This window comes from Heptranchias perlo, chromosome 36 (genome assembly GCF_035084215.1).
Source record: "Heptranchias perlo isolate sHepPer1 chromosome 36, sHepPer1.hap1, whole genome shotgun sequence".
Taxonomy (NCBI): Eukaryota; Metazoa; Chordata; class Chondrichthyes; order Hexanchiformes; family Hexanchidae; genus Heptranchias; species Heptranchias perlo.
This window is the reverse complement of record NC_090360.1, coordinates 14,803,102-14,817,833: the sequence shown is the minus strand read 5'-3', so window position 1 is coordinate 14,817,833 and position 14,732 is coordinate 14,803,102. Positions and strand designations below refer to the sequence as shown.

Sequence of the window (14,732 nt, the reverse complement as noted above, 5' to 3'; positions counted from 1 at the left end):
AGCATTAATAAAACCAGGTCCACGTCAAGTGTTTTAAACAAGAATCCATTCCTACAATTTAAGCAATTTTGTGCATCTATACAAGCACAACATTTTTTTCAGTGCTCATTCAGTTGAAAATAAAATAAAATTACAGAAAATCTCTTTTCATGCAGTCTTCAGAACTGAAACTCTAATCTTCCCATTTTTGGGAAACTCAGAAAGCAACATTTTTTTTCCAATAGGATTACTCCACTGGTTTGCAATTATAGTTATGTAGTAAATAGGCAGAAGTGTAACAGATGAAGTCAGTGTTCAATCAATATCAATGTTGTGACTGGTTATCCATTACAAGCCTCCTCTATATTCAGTCAGAATCTTGATTTTAGAACTATAATTTCAACCTTAGAATACATCTACATAAAGAGTTTGTGACAGCTGATGCAAGTAACGGCAATTGTAATTGGAAACTGTTTGACATCCACTTTAATCAGGATATTTTATTTAAGTACATTTAAACAAAAAAAATGGTTCTTGTTTGAAAACATTAAACTCTGGTATGTGCATGCCAAAAGAGGCATGCGGGTGATGATTTAGGCCCAAAGGAAAGTCAAGTATGAAATAGTTAGTTATATGACAAGCCAGATGTGCACACACCTTCTCAAGTCCATTATGTTAATTAAAGGCTCTACCACCCGGACACATCTGCAATCTTGTATTCACAAGATCGCAAGATAATTAAGGATGAGGAAGTCCAATCAGCCCTTTTTAATTCATCCATCCAAAAAGATCTACAGTCCCTCTGTTTCAGCATCCCATTGTTTCTCAAGCAATTCCAGGGTTTTTGCTTCCACTGCTCCATCTGGGAGTCCATTCCATGTGTTAATCAATCTCTGTGTGAAGAAGAACTTCCAAACAGGGACATAGGAATTGCTAGACGGAAAAAGACCAAGCTCTATCTAGCTCACCTTCTATCCTGGTAGTCGTATGATACAACAATAAAGGAGTTGTTGAGTAATCACAGTAATCAATCTCTATCAATTAGTCTATAACAGACCCAGACTTGATGTGAGGAAAACACCAGTGGTGGACAGCTTTGGGAACCATAGGTCCAAAGTCACCTTTTTCATGCCTCATGTATAAGTCCTAAATTTACCTTTCACTCATTTCAACCTATGTCTGTTGTCCTACTCTCACAATTTGAAGTAATATTCCAGATTCACCATTTCCAAACTCTTAACTATCATGTATCTCCAGAAAATCACCATGCCTCCTTTCCAGACTGAAAAGCCGAATTTTTTTTCCAGTCTTTCCTCATAACTCAATCCTTTGACACTAGGGGCTCGATTTTACCACCCGCTATCGGGTGCGTTCTCGGCGGGGGGGCCCCGAAAATCGGGAAATCCAGGAGTGGGACCGGATCCCGCCTCGATCCCGCCCACTTCCGGGTTCCCCGCTGACGTGCCGGCGTGCGCGCGCAGCCCCCGCTGGTGGGAGTCCCGCAGGCAATTAAAGCCAGCGGGATGCCACTTGACAATATTTAGTTAGGTATTTCAGGTCATTAACTGACCTGATTAAGGGACTATGTGGGATTTTAGAACAACATGGGACTGTTTCCCACACTGGGGGAAACACTCCCAGCTCGAATGGACGTGTTGCAGCTGTCAGCCTGTGGCAGCTGCAAAGGTCCATTTGACAGGTGGGGGGGGTGGGGGGAGACCCTCACCCATTGCAGGAGGCCACTCTGTCACTTGGGACAAAGTTTGGCCTCCACCACCCTCCTCCTGACAGTCAAAGTCACCAACCTGCACACTTACCCCGGGGTCCGGAGACATGTACCTACCTTGCGGACCCCCTCAGATGTACATCTTGCGGATGGGGGCCGCCGTAGCTGCAGTCATGACCTCCTCGGAGGGCGAACCGCATCACCAACCTCACCAGCCTCGCCGTCCACCTCCGACATGTGGAGCTCCACAACAGAGTGCTGTGACACATCCACCTGTACAGCAGGAGGGCTACCGCAGAGATGCGTCGCAGAGGGCACTACCCTCGCCACACGTTCCACAGACCGAGGCTCAGCCTCCTGGACCTCTCTGAGCAGCAGTGCACACGGAGGCTCAGAGTCACTCGACATGTAGCCGTGGACATCTGCAGCCTCTTTCATGCCGAGCTGCTCCTAGCTGGCCCGTGCACCATCTTCCTACCTGTCCCTGTCAAAGTCACCACTGCCCTCCCGAACTTCTCCTCCGCAGCCTTCCAGGGTGCAACCGGGGACATCGCCGATGTCTCTCAGTCGTCTGCGCAGAAGAGCCCTGCAAATACACCCACAACCACTCTGCAGTGACACAATGGGTGGCATCAGTGGTGGGTCCTCATAGTGATACCCAGGAGCGGGCATTATTGCACAAACCGGACAGGATTCACGAAGACATGGCAGTAGTGGTGCCAATATAATGTGTGATGTGAGTTGTTCTGAAATTCAATATAAGTAACAACCATGACAAACCCTCAAACACCCTTGTGCATCCCCTTCATGCTCACGACACGTTTGCCTTACGCTGCCTACTGCCCATATGTGATGCATGCCCTGTGGCTGCAGCACAGGTGGTAGCAGGTTGAGTGAGGCTGGCCGTGAGAGAGATGCACGAGAGGGTGAGTATGGGACAGAGCCATGAGATTGTATGAGGATTGGGTTGCGTGGTAGTGGCGGGGTGAGTACTGGCGAGGTGAGTAGGTGCAGGTAAGATGAGGATGGGGTTTGAGTGGGTATGAGGGGTGATGTGACAGTGTAGTGTTGGCAGTGCCGAAGGAGATGTGGGGTGGGGGCAGTGATGTGGCAGACGGAGTGTAGGGGAAAGACTACGTGTACTCACTGTGGCTGACCTACTGAGGTCATTGGACCGCCTCCTGCACTGTGTGCAGGTGGGCGATATGTTGGTGGCGCAGGTGACCCCCTCTGCCACCTCAAGCCAGGCCTCCCTGGTGGCGGAGGCGGGCCGCTTCCTCCCACCCGCCAGGTGGAAGATCTCTGTCCTCCCCCTCCTCCTCACCCCATGCATTGATACCTGGGGTGAGGCATCATTAAACTGGGAGCAGCCTTCCCCCTGGGCTGCTCCATGCAGTCATCTTTGCTATTTGTTGCAGCATCTGTCAGTGGAGGACTGCCCCTTTAAATAGAGCGCCTCCAGCTGACAGATCTTACTGCGCATGTGCAGCCTGCCCGATGCGCAGATCAGCAGCGGGGGACCCGGAGGAGCAGGTAAGTGGATCCAATTAGTGGTTTGCCTGCTACGATCGCGTGGGAAACCCACTAATTTCACCGGGCGCGTTACCCACGCACCCGCTAGCCCATCCGCCGAGAACCCGCAGGCCTGCTAAAATCGGGCCCTAGGGATCAGTTTAGGAATCCTGTTCAACAAAAGATCAGTGACACTGTAGATACCAACATTGATTAGTTGGACAGAAGATATATGTGTGGAATGATAAAACATAAGCTGAACAAGCTGGATTCAATGTAATATTAACATCTTCTCTTGCATTCAGTGCTTATAATAGGACTAATATCATTTCTATGATGTTTTAAAGAGACAAAATACTGTGGGTGTGGCAGGAAATACCTTTAACCTGGGGTGAAAAAAAAATATTTAACCTATCATACATTTGAAGAGAAATTTCACATATTGAGAGTTGAATCCCGGCTGGCAAATAATGCTTACTGCTGTTGGAAATGCCAGGCTAGACATCTGGGATCAGGAAAGATTCAGACATCTGTTCAACACAATGTGACCTGGCTTCTACCGTATAACATTGGTAAAATGATTCAGTTCTGCCTGGCAGGTTGCCTGCCCCAACAATTCTCATAGTATGGAATTTCTCCTTACAAGATACGAGAAATTAAAAACTTTGTTTTTGTAATAACCTGTATTTGGGATCGGGAGGAGTCCTTTAGATTGAAATCACTTCCCCCAATTTGCTTCTCTTTAATATATTCACATTTTTAATCAATCACGTCAGTCATTAAATCAACATTTAATTCTGAAATATATTTGCTGGAATAGCCCCCTTCATTATAAAATTAAATTCCATTCACCTTAATCTTTTCCTGTATAGCTCCTCATTTCCGTCATCCTTGTGTTTTTTAATTTTGTGTTTTGATTCATCTTCTCCTGAGCTTGGTGAGAAATCCTCATCCGAGCGTCTCGGTTTTTGCCTTTTCTGTTGCACTTTCTTAAGCCGATCATTATCCAATAACTCATCATCGTCGTCATACTCGATTTCATCTGGGTCAAGCAGCTCCTCGTCAGGCACGTACAGCGACTCTTCACTCTCTGAGCCATTGTCTTCTCGCCCTTTCTCTGGCCATTGAGGGGAAGTCTTCTCTGGAACTCTGGCTTTAAACTTGTTCACAAGAGCTCTGCTCTGCAGTTTCTGCAAATGTTTTTTCAGCTTTCGATCAGTTCTCGACATGGCGCCATTTTTCTTGCAGCCACTTTTTAGATTTTGCGCTTTGCCATCTGAAGTCTCGGCTTTGGCCTGAATAGTAGCAGCTGCTTTTTTCTTCTTGGTTCCTTTTTTAAAAGATTTTCTTCGTATTTCACACATCTTTGCCTGGTCAGCCAGATACTTCTCAAAATCTGACGCTTCGTTCAGCATGATCTTGCGAGGTTCATTTTTCTTTTCTTTTTGAGGTATTTTAGTGCCAAAAGGCGTCATCTGTCCCGTACGGATTAAATGCTCCCATTCTGTTTCCTGCACTGGCATCAACATACTTCCCAATGATGAAGGGCCTGGTTCTATCAAGGAAGCCATTAGGAAACCATCAAATCCAACAAGAATTCACCAACTTTTGACAGTATCATTTCTTGCATAGTGCACATTGTTAAAATGTGAGATTTTAAAAAAGTTATAAAGCAAGTATCAACTATAATTTCAAATAATATGCTCTGGGGATACTCTCAACTATCTGTTTACATATGCACATACAGCTCACACTTCATGTAATCATATCACCCATAAATGTGAATGTGTAGAATGTAAAATCTTCAGGCTGCGTTCCCCATTTCAGTCATTCACAGTCACTTGCAATTAGCAGTTCATCCATACATTATATTTTTGTTTTATTGTGAGATGTCAGTTTTGGAAATGGAACATTTTTTCACTCTTTGAATAGAGTGTCAGCAACAATACACCTTAGGTGCAAGTTAAAGGCCCCTCTACACTGCTCTAATGATAACCTCGAAGTCAGCACACCATTTCCTACTGGAAGAGGATACAGTTGTATCTATGCCTATTTAAGATGGGTAATTTGGAGCCGAGTTGTTGCCAGTTGTTATTACAATAACAAGTCATCAATTGCAATTACAGTGGAAACTCCAACATCTGTCATAACAGAGGGGACTTCCCCTGATGGACAATGGGTCCCCAAATTTTGGTCTTGCATGTAAAGTACAGGAATGAAAACCAGTACAGTACAGATAACAAAAGAAACATTATGTGGTTTTATGCATTGAGAAAAAATTGAATAGAAATGAGAGGATGTCACTGATAGTACAACAAAAAATGTCACCTTATGTGTTAAAACTAATAACTCGTAAAAGAGTAAATAATGTAAATTTCAGGCATTATATTATTCTACAGAATGTGATATTTAATTAGAAACTAAATTTTGGCCACTTACCTAATATGTAACTAGCTAGAGAGAGACGGCCCTCAGTGGTGTTGTAATGTTCACCTTTATACATGGGTCATCTTATATACAAGTATGTATGATATGTGGAATAGTGGTCTGATCTTTTAACCCATTGTAAACCAGCACTGCCAGTCATTAACTTTGTGATGCTATTTTTAACAAGTGTCTTAGTATGATAGCTGGAGTGTTTCAGTATTTGCTTCAACAATTTTGTACTTTTGAGATTAATTGTTGAAATTAGCAAGACAAAACCAAATTCCAAAATAAACAAGCATGTTCAAAACATCACAGTCCACAGCGGGATCTCTGTTATATAATACGATATTTTAGTATATATAATTGTGGATGTTACAAGAATTTGCGATACCATCCAACAACACAAGACACTTGAAGTACATGGAAGTAAGCAATCATCTGAAATCACAATTCGCTTTTGTCAGCTACAGTGCAGTCCCCAGGCAACTGCGAAGAGTTAAATGTCAAACATGCAATGGGTTAAATATCAGATATGCAATGGATTTAAATGTCAGCTACACAACTCATTGATCTATTTTTAAAAAATTAGTAGACCTGATGAAAAATTGATAGGTCATAAACTTTACAACAGAGCGATTAAATTTAAGCATCGAGACCGGCCTTCATATTACCTTCATCACAAGATTCGAATTCAGCTTCAAGCTTCTGAATGTCAGCACCACTGAGTACCGCCTGGAGGCGTTTCTGTTTGGCCACTATCTTCTTCAACTGTTTCTCCTTAGGAACAGGAACAAAATAAATGTGAAATTCACCAACGAGAATAATATTCACCCCCCCCCCCCCACCCCAAACAAGGCTATTCTTCAAAAACCCTGGCCAGGTGAAATCAGAGAAATTAAACACACTAAGAGAATTTATGGTGAATGGGCAAGCCTGCAGTACCTTTGGAGTTTACGCCCTAATCTCTATAGGGGTGCATACATATATTGCTCTAGATTAGATGCTCTGATCACAAGTAAGATATGTTGTTTTCTTATTGCTATTTATTTTGTTTTCCGATTTCCCATCTTGTCATTTTCTTATGCCTATTTAATCTTTTGAGCTTATATTTTTCTTCTCTATCTATTTCTATATCCATCCTTTGTATCAATTATCATCTCTTTAGATCAATAATTTTAAAATCTTGACTATAGTTTTTTTTAAACTTAATGAAATTCTGACCAAATTACATCTTCATTTTCTCAACTAACCCTCAATTAGATAGCCCTGGTACACTGGACTCGAGAATATTTTCTGTTGATTAAAAGTTTCTTAGCCCCAGACTGCAGACCAAGGGATTTTTTTGTTCTTGCCCTATGAAGATTTCTTTCCCCATCTCAGAAAATTAACTTCACTTCAGAAACAGTTCATTATAATAGTGTATTATCTACAGTTTTAGAGTTCATATTTAACTGATTAAAAAATCAAATTGCAAAAATGCCATATACAATGGATACAGTCAGCAAAATGTTTTGCTGCTGGGCAGGTAGACAACTATGGCATAGCATAAAGTCCCTTTTTTTGACAGACCAAGGAATGTTAAAGTCATATTTGGAGGTAAGAAAGAAGGAGGAGCCTTGACAAGATAGGACTCATATTTGAAAAAAAAGTTATGTTAAAGTACAGTTCAACAGGCCTGCTTCATTCAGTTGGTAGCATTCTCATTTCTTGTTCAGTAAGTGGGATCAGACTCCACATCCAAGTTTTAAGCTCACAATCTAAGTCTACACTCCTGATGAAAAAGGACTCTTTCATCAGAAGTGTCACCAACACCACCCAAAAGAGTTTAACTGGCCACTCGATTAGAATGGCATAGAATGGCTGCCACATTTCCCTATCTGATGTTCAAAAATAATTCATTGTGTGAAGTACTTTGAGATGTCTCAACATATTATGGAGCTATATTAATGCCAGTCAATTAAATGGCCATATAGCTCAAGTAGTTAAGTGCTCAACTTCTAAACACTGGATTGAGAGACCTGCCTATCACTCAAATTTACTTACATCAGCTATAAGAGCATAAAAATATAGAAGGTAAATTAGGCCCTATTGTGCATCAAGCCTGTGTCTTCCACAGTTTTTCTCAGCTTGAACTCTACCCAACTTATTTAATCTTTTGAGGGCCTGTTCTGAAAAGCTTTTCTTTGCTTCCTCCAAAAGATATAATGAAACTCAAAAATGTCTCTCAAACCTTGCAACTTACATCAAGTTTCATCAATGAGACAAGATGCAGATGCATTGCCTGGGGGTACCAAGTGGAAGCAGCTGGTTACAGAGTGGCATTGGCAGAGATTTGGGAATTTATTAACCTCCTTAATACTGAGGAATCAAAACAGGGGGAGGGGGGAAAGACTTTTGACTAAAAATAATGGAATAAGCAACATTATTTCCAATCTCTAGAAAATACTGAAATCCTCAAAGAATCATGATGTCTAGAGTGTGATGGGAAGCAGAGAAGGGCAGCACCTTGTTTTCTTTCTGTCTTTTCACAGACTCCAGCTTTCTGTTCACTTCTTTATTTATAGCAGCATGAGGAGTCAACTGCTCAATGATCTTATTTGTATGTTTCAGACATGCCGCAGTGGACCTAAATCAAAGATAAATGTATGAATAACTCATGTCTCACAAAATAGAAATGCTTTGTACCAGAAAATGCCCCCTGTTCTACTTTGGTTGACTGCTAGAAGTATTCTATAAGAACTGTAACGAACAATGTCTTTGAATCCTTGGCGATCAATGTCCAAATCTAGTAAATGAAGAGTTGAAAACTGATCGTTGTCAACAATTGAGGATGGATGGATTTATAATGGCAGTAAAATTGGCTTATGCAGTTTAAATCATAATCTGATCATTGAATTCTAAAACACCAAACTATATCTTAGCTCATTTCCATATAATTTCTCTTAGTCGACATCCTAGACTAATGTGAAATCACTTGGGCCTCGTGTTACAGTAAGCTGCATTAATAAATTATTTCAGTCACTCCTTCACACCTGCATAATATCATTTATACAACTCCCATTTATTTATTTTACCATCTAATAGCACACTTGTATTTTACTTTCTTCTCTATCCTTTTTATTAGTCTTGCAGTTATATTTAATTTTATAAGCCTGCTTAATTGAAAAAGACTTAGTGAGCTGGGATGTATTATAATAAATATAATTAATATGACATAGGTTTAAAAATACAGAACACACTAAGTGCAACATTTTGTTCTTTACACATTCCACCAATGTCAATTTTAATTTAGTAAACACTTAAATGATTAATTTTTCTGTCATTTAGAGCATTTATGCAGTGACGGGGCAGTGACAGGCCAACATGACCCAAAGAAATCAGTGAAGATGTTTATAACACGCTTCTGTGGCTAGGTTCTGGTACTAAATTTGTCAAATTGTATATATGTTGTAATTCCACAAGCTTCATGTTCAGACTGATGGGTGGAAAATAATAAAAATGGTATACATCATGCACATCAGCTCAGTATTTGATTTGTAAGCATTTTGATTTAAAACTAATTTTCTGCCTAAATTCTTTTCTGGTGAGAAACCAGAGGGTGATGTCTCTCCTTCCTTGCAAAACTGGGATGGACATATTATTCCAAAGTCTTGGAAGCATAATAGTATGGGGGCAATACAAAAAGGGAATACTGGGTTCACAAGATTATTCCACCCATGAGGAAAACCCCATAACTTATCCCATGAGTGAAACTGTTACCAACTACTACCCACTGTACATGTTCTATTTATACACATTTAAACAAAAAATAAAAGTAGCTTTCAGATTTATTTTTGGATTGTGTTGTTCTAAGACTGTGCTGTCAGCAACCATCCATCTTTGGATTCATTTACCTTAAAATATGTACAAATTAAACTGTGACTACAATTTTCTTTTCCTTTCTTATGACAAGTGGGCCTTTGTGGTCCTGATTCAAAAATATTGACAGATCCAATGAAATGTCATATAAAACACTTAGAGCATTTTGTTTAACATGAAACACGTATGGATAAGAAATATGTGGAGTGAATTTTTAATGCTGGAATTCAAATAACCTGAATTAGTAATATAAACAGTAAGGACAATTCTACATGGCATCTCAACCCCCAGATCTGAATTAGTCTTTTAATCACTCCCAGCTATTTTGTTTGTGTGTACTACATTTGTCATTTTGATGTACTTTAATTTGCAATATTGATAGGATCTGGTACTATGACTGTTTATTGTGGCATTTAACTGGACAGGAAAAGGGGCTCTGCTTCCACTGCTGAAAGTGCAAGGTCCCGACTCTGATCCCGTCCTGAATCCTGGAGTCAGGGTTCCTTACATAGAGGCAGCAGGCTCCAGCGCCATTTCCGGGGGGGGGGGGGGGGGGGGGGGGGGGGGGTAGGAATTTCCCAGCGGCACCTTGGTGCTCCATTACGGGATGAGCCATTCTGGCCAAAACAAGTTCTGAAATGTCAAAATCAAGGTTTCCATTTTTTTTCCCCAATGGCAATCGACCACAGATCAGCTCCTTTGGGCCCCATTTCCGCTAGGATCTGATTTCTGGCACAAGTGCAGATGGGAACTGGCAGGACACCTGACCAATAGCATCATCCCATCAGTTCTGCCGCTGCTTTTGATCTCCATATGGGGGGGGGGGGCGGGAGGGGCCAGCGTCATTATTCCGGCAGAGTTTCCCGTGCCAGAAAAAAGAGACAGAGACCAAAGGAAAGGAGTCCCAGCCTAAATTCCAGCCACCCCCAAATTGCACTGCCACAATGCCCTCTAGACCCATAAATATTGGTCACCATCCTGTCCAAAGGGCCTGCAGTGCCAAGGGGTTACTGAAGTGTATTGATTTATGATCTATCCTAGTGTGTAATATATCTAATTTATATTGTGGAATCATTAAATTGATATAAAGACTACTTTAATTTGAATATAAGCAATAGTATACTTTATAAATCTTTATCAAAAACTGTTAATTCCAATTGTTTTATTCCAGTATCATTTAAAAACTTCAGTACCTTAGTTCATCTAAAACGGAATGGTATTCTTTCTCTGCCTCAGCTCTTTTAGCTGCCTGACTGGCTTCATTAATAGCTCTGTCCACTTGTTGTAGAACTCCTTGCTCCAGCACATCTTGGTCATAGACATCTACTCCCAAACCTCGCAACTCCATAGCCTGGGCACTCTGTTCAACAGCCTGGATCTGTTGCCGGTCAATGTGGAGAACCTTCTGACCACTCCGTGTGTCGGCAGGAAGGAGAGTGGCGGAAGTGCATGGTGTGCTGTCACAGGTGTCAGAACTAACAGAAGCGTCCGGACAATTAGTAGGGAATCCATTTTCTTGAAGAGTCTCCGGAGCAGTCGATGTGGCAACAGCTGGCAAATCTGCCACACCTGGACTGCGCCAATCTGCTGAAATGTCAACTGAGGGAACTCCTTCTTCAGGCATTGTATGTAATCTATTAACAGGAAACAGAGTAAATTGCAAGATTCTAGCTCAGGTTACAATGTTTACAATAGTCGAACTGCATAAAAGAACATAGGAATGTACCAGACGGGACTAGACTGTAGTCCATCTGGCCTGTCCCAGTGTCTAGGAATCATACCCCACCGTACCTCTCTTGCACCTCTGCAGATTTTTCTCCACTTATTTATCCAATTTCCTCTTGTTTTTGCTGATACAATCAGCCTTCACTGCTTGCAATGGGAGTCCATTCCAAAAATTCATCACCTTCTGTGTAAAGTAATTAAAACTAAACTGTTGTTTCTAAGCTCAACCTTTTATGTTGAGTCTGTAGCTATGTTAAATACATTTATTTTCTCCATGCTCTTTAGAATTTTCTCCCATGTAAACAGTCCCAGCTCTTCAGCTTCTCTTCATAACTGAGGTGCCTAATCCCAGCTATCAATTTAGGTGCCCTATTTGAGATAGACCACTAGCAACAATCCAGAGATACAAAATAAAAATATTTTTCAACCTATTTTTGAATTTTTTAATCCTTGCGTCCATACAAATTTTTATATACTTAAGCCATTATATACCTTTTGATTAAAATGCTAAGAATAATTGGCTTAAGAGCTGTCAAGCATGAGGAAACAGTTTACACATATACCTGCTGAGTAATATCAGACAGCAACTTAATAGAAACCGGTGATTGCTAGATCACAACTCACAGGCTGTGACTGCACTGTATTTAGTCTCTGTGTACAAATAAAACAAATATTTGGAACAATTGAGGCAAACTGCCTCATTGCCTCAGGTATTTACCAGAGTGAAAAATACTGTGCTAAATCTATTGTTTGGGCATCACAGTGCACTGCAGTCAGTAGTTTAGTGCATTAACTGTCATCTATGTCTGTATACAATTTATGCCCATTTAAAGTTTTCAAATCATTATGTTTACCAATTGATTCATTAAATCATATTTACCAAAATAGTCCCAACACTGAATGACGACATAATTCTCAAAGTTTTAAAGATTTAACCAAATGAAACATCATTTCTATATACATTATCTTTTGCCAAAACAGTTTATATACAATTGAAAAGGAACAAATCTGTAAAGGCCAGAAATCGAAAGCGAAAACACATAAATGCCTGTTGCTGTTTAACCCTATTTCATAACGGTACCCGGACTGGTCAGTGTTTGGCCCTGCTTAATATCTGTACCCGAACAGGTTCACATCTGGTCCAGTTTATTATCTGTACGCGGACCCAGTTCGTGTCTGACCCAGTTTAATACCTGTACCCGGACCGGTTCGTATTTGGTCCAGTCTAATATCTGTACCCGGATCGTTTCGTATTTGGTCCAGTTTAATAACTGTACCCGGACCTGTTCGTATTTGGCTCAGTTTAATAACTGTACCCGGACCGTTTCGTATTTGGTCTAGTTTAATAACTGTACCCGGACCGTTTCGTATTTGGTCCAGTTTAATAACTGTACCCGGACCGGTTCGTATTTGGTCCAGTTTAATAACTGTACCCGGACCGTTTCGTATTTGGTCCAGTTTAATAACTGTACCCGGACCGGTTCGTATTTGGTCCAGTCTAATATCTGTACCTGGACCGGTTCGTATTTGGTCCAGTTTAATATCTGTACCCGGACTGGTTCGTATTTGGTCCAGTCTAATATCTGTACCTGGACCGGTTCGTATTTGGTCCAGTTTAATATCTGTACCCGGACCGTTTCGTATTTGGTCCAGTTTAATACCTGTACCCGGACCGGTTCATATTTGGTCCAGTTTAATATCTGTACCCGGACCGTTTCGTATTTGGTCCAGTTTAATACCTGTACCCAGACCGGTTCGTACTTGGTCCAGTTTAATAACTGTACCCGGACCGGTTCGTATTTGGTCAAGTTTAATATCTGTACCCGGACCGGTTCGTATTTGGTCCAGTTTAATATCTGTACCCGGACCGGTTCGTACTTGGTCCAGTTTAATAACTGTACCCGGACCGGTTCGTATTTGGTCAAGTTTAATAACTGTACCCGGACCGGTTCGTATTTGGTCCAGTTTAATATCTGTACCCGGACCGGTTCGTATTTGGTCCAGTTTAATAACTGTACCCGGACCGGTTCGTATTTGGTCCAGTTTAATATCTGTACCCGGACCGGTTCGTATTTGGTCCAGTTTAATAACTGTACCCGGACCGGTTCGTATTTGGTCCAGTTTAATAACTGTACCCGGACCGGTTCGTACTTGGTCAAGTTTAATAACTGTACCCGGACCGGTTCGTATTTGGTCCAGTTTAATAGCTGTACCCGGACCGGTTCGTATTTGGTCCAGTTTAATATCTGTACCTGGACCGGTTCGTATTTGGTCCAGTTTAATATCTGTACCCGGACCGGTTCGTATTTGGTCCAGTTTAATATCTGTACCTGGACCGGTTCGTATTTGGTCCAGTTTAATAACTGTACCCGGACCGGTTCGTATTTGGTCCAGTTTAATATCTGTACCCGGACCGGTTCGTATTTGGTCCAGTTTAATATCTGTACCCGGACCGGTTCGTATTTGGTCCAGTTTAATAACTGTACCCGGACCGGTTCGTATTTGGTCCAGTTTAATAACTGTACCTGGACCGGTTCGTATTTGGTCCAGTCTAATATCTGTACCCGGACCGGTTCGTATTTGGTCCAGTCTAATATCTGTACCCGGACCGGTTCGTATTTGGTCCAGTCTAATAACTGTACCCGGACCGGTTCGTACTTGGCCCAGTTTAATAACTGTACCTGGACCGGTTCGTATTTGGTCCAGTCTAATATCTGTACCCGGACCGGTTCGTATTTGGTCCAGTTTAATAACTGTACCTGGACCGGTTCGTATTTGGTCCAGTCTAATAACTGTACCCGGACCGGTTCGTACTTGGTCCAGTTTAATAACTGTACCTGGACCGGTTCGTATTTGGTCCAGTCTAATATCTGTACCCGGACCGGTTCGTATTTGATCCAGTTTAATAACTGTACCCGGACCGGTTCGTACTTGGCCCAGTTCGCGGAATCAGTGCTCAGCCCCGGGCCGGTTTGCAGGGGGCTGGCCCCGCTCACCGCCTCCAGCAGGCCCCGCCGGGTACCTCATACACCGGGATCGAGCTCGGCCTGAACCCTCACACCGGAGAGGCGCGAAATCCCCGTCGGGGTCACCGATGATTTCCGATCGACAGCCCTCCTCACGCAGGCTCAGCGGCTTCCAGCATCACCACAGCGGCCTCGGCCCCGACACCCTGCACTCCCACCGCAGCGACACCGACAGGCGGGGAGGACAATCCGCAGCCACAGCGCCACCGACAGGCGGGGAGGACAATCCGCAGCCACAGCGACACCGACAGGCGGGGAGGACGATCCGCAGCCACAGCGACACCGACAGGCGGGGAGGACAATCCGCAGCTACAGCGACACCGACAGGCGGGGAGGACAATCCGCAGCTACAGCGACACCGACAGGCGGGGAGGACAATCCGCAGTAAACAAATATTAAGGGAAAGGGGTTTCCCCTAATGATTGATTCCAATCTGTCGAGAATGTCACTCATTCCAAAGTAAAAAACCATCCATTCGG

General features: G+C 42.4%; 1 protein-coding gene across 4 annotated transcripts in view; it reads right to left on the bottom strand.

Annotated features, from left to right (window-relative positions):
* ercc6 (excision repair cross-complementation group 6) overlaps positions 1 to 14,380 on the bottom strand; it is a 54,940-nt gene extending 40,560 nt beyond the window's left edge. The window contains exons 1-5 of one of the 4 annotated variants that reach the window (XM_067972610.1): positions 14,159 to 14,380; positions 10,696 to 11,136; positions 8,150 to 8,270; positions 6,316 to 6,421; positions 4,070 to 4,772 (exon numbers count right to left, since the gene is read on the bottom strand). In XM_067972610.1, coding sequence (XP_067828711.1) covers positions 4,070 to 4,772; positions 6,316 to 6,421; positions 8,150 to 8,270; positions 10,696 to 11,126 — 1,361 coding nt within the window. In that variant the 5' untranslated portion in view covers positions 11,127 to 11,136; positions 14,159 to 14,380. Of the gene's footprint in view, positions 1 to 4,069; positions 4,773 to 6,315; positions 6,422 to 8,149; positions 8,271 to 10,695; positions 11,137 to 11,293; positions 13,148 to 14,158 lie in introns of those variants that run through there. The other 3 variants (XM_067972611.1, XM_067972609.1, XM_067972612.1) reach the window with 3 other exon arrangements.
* Positions 14,381 to 14,732: the final 352 nt, after the last annotated feature.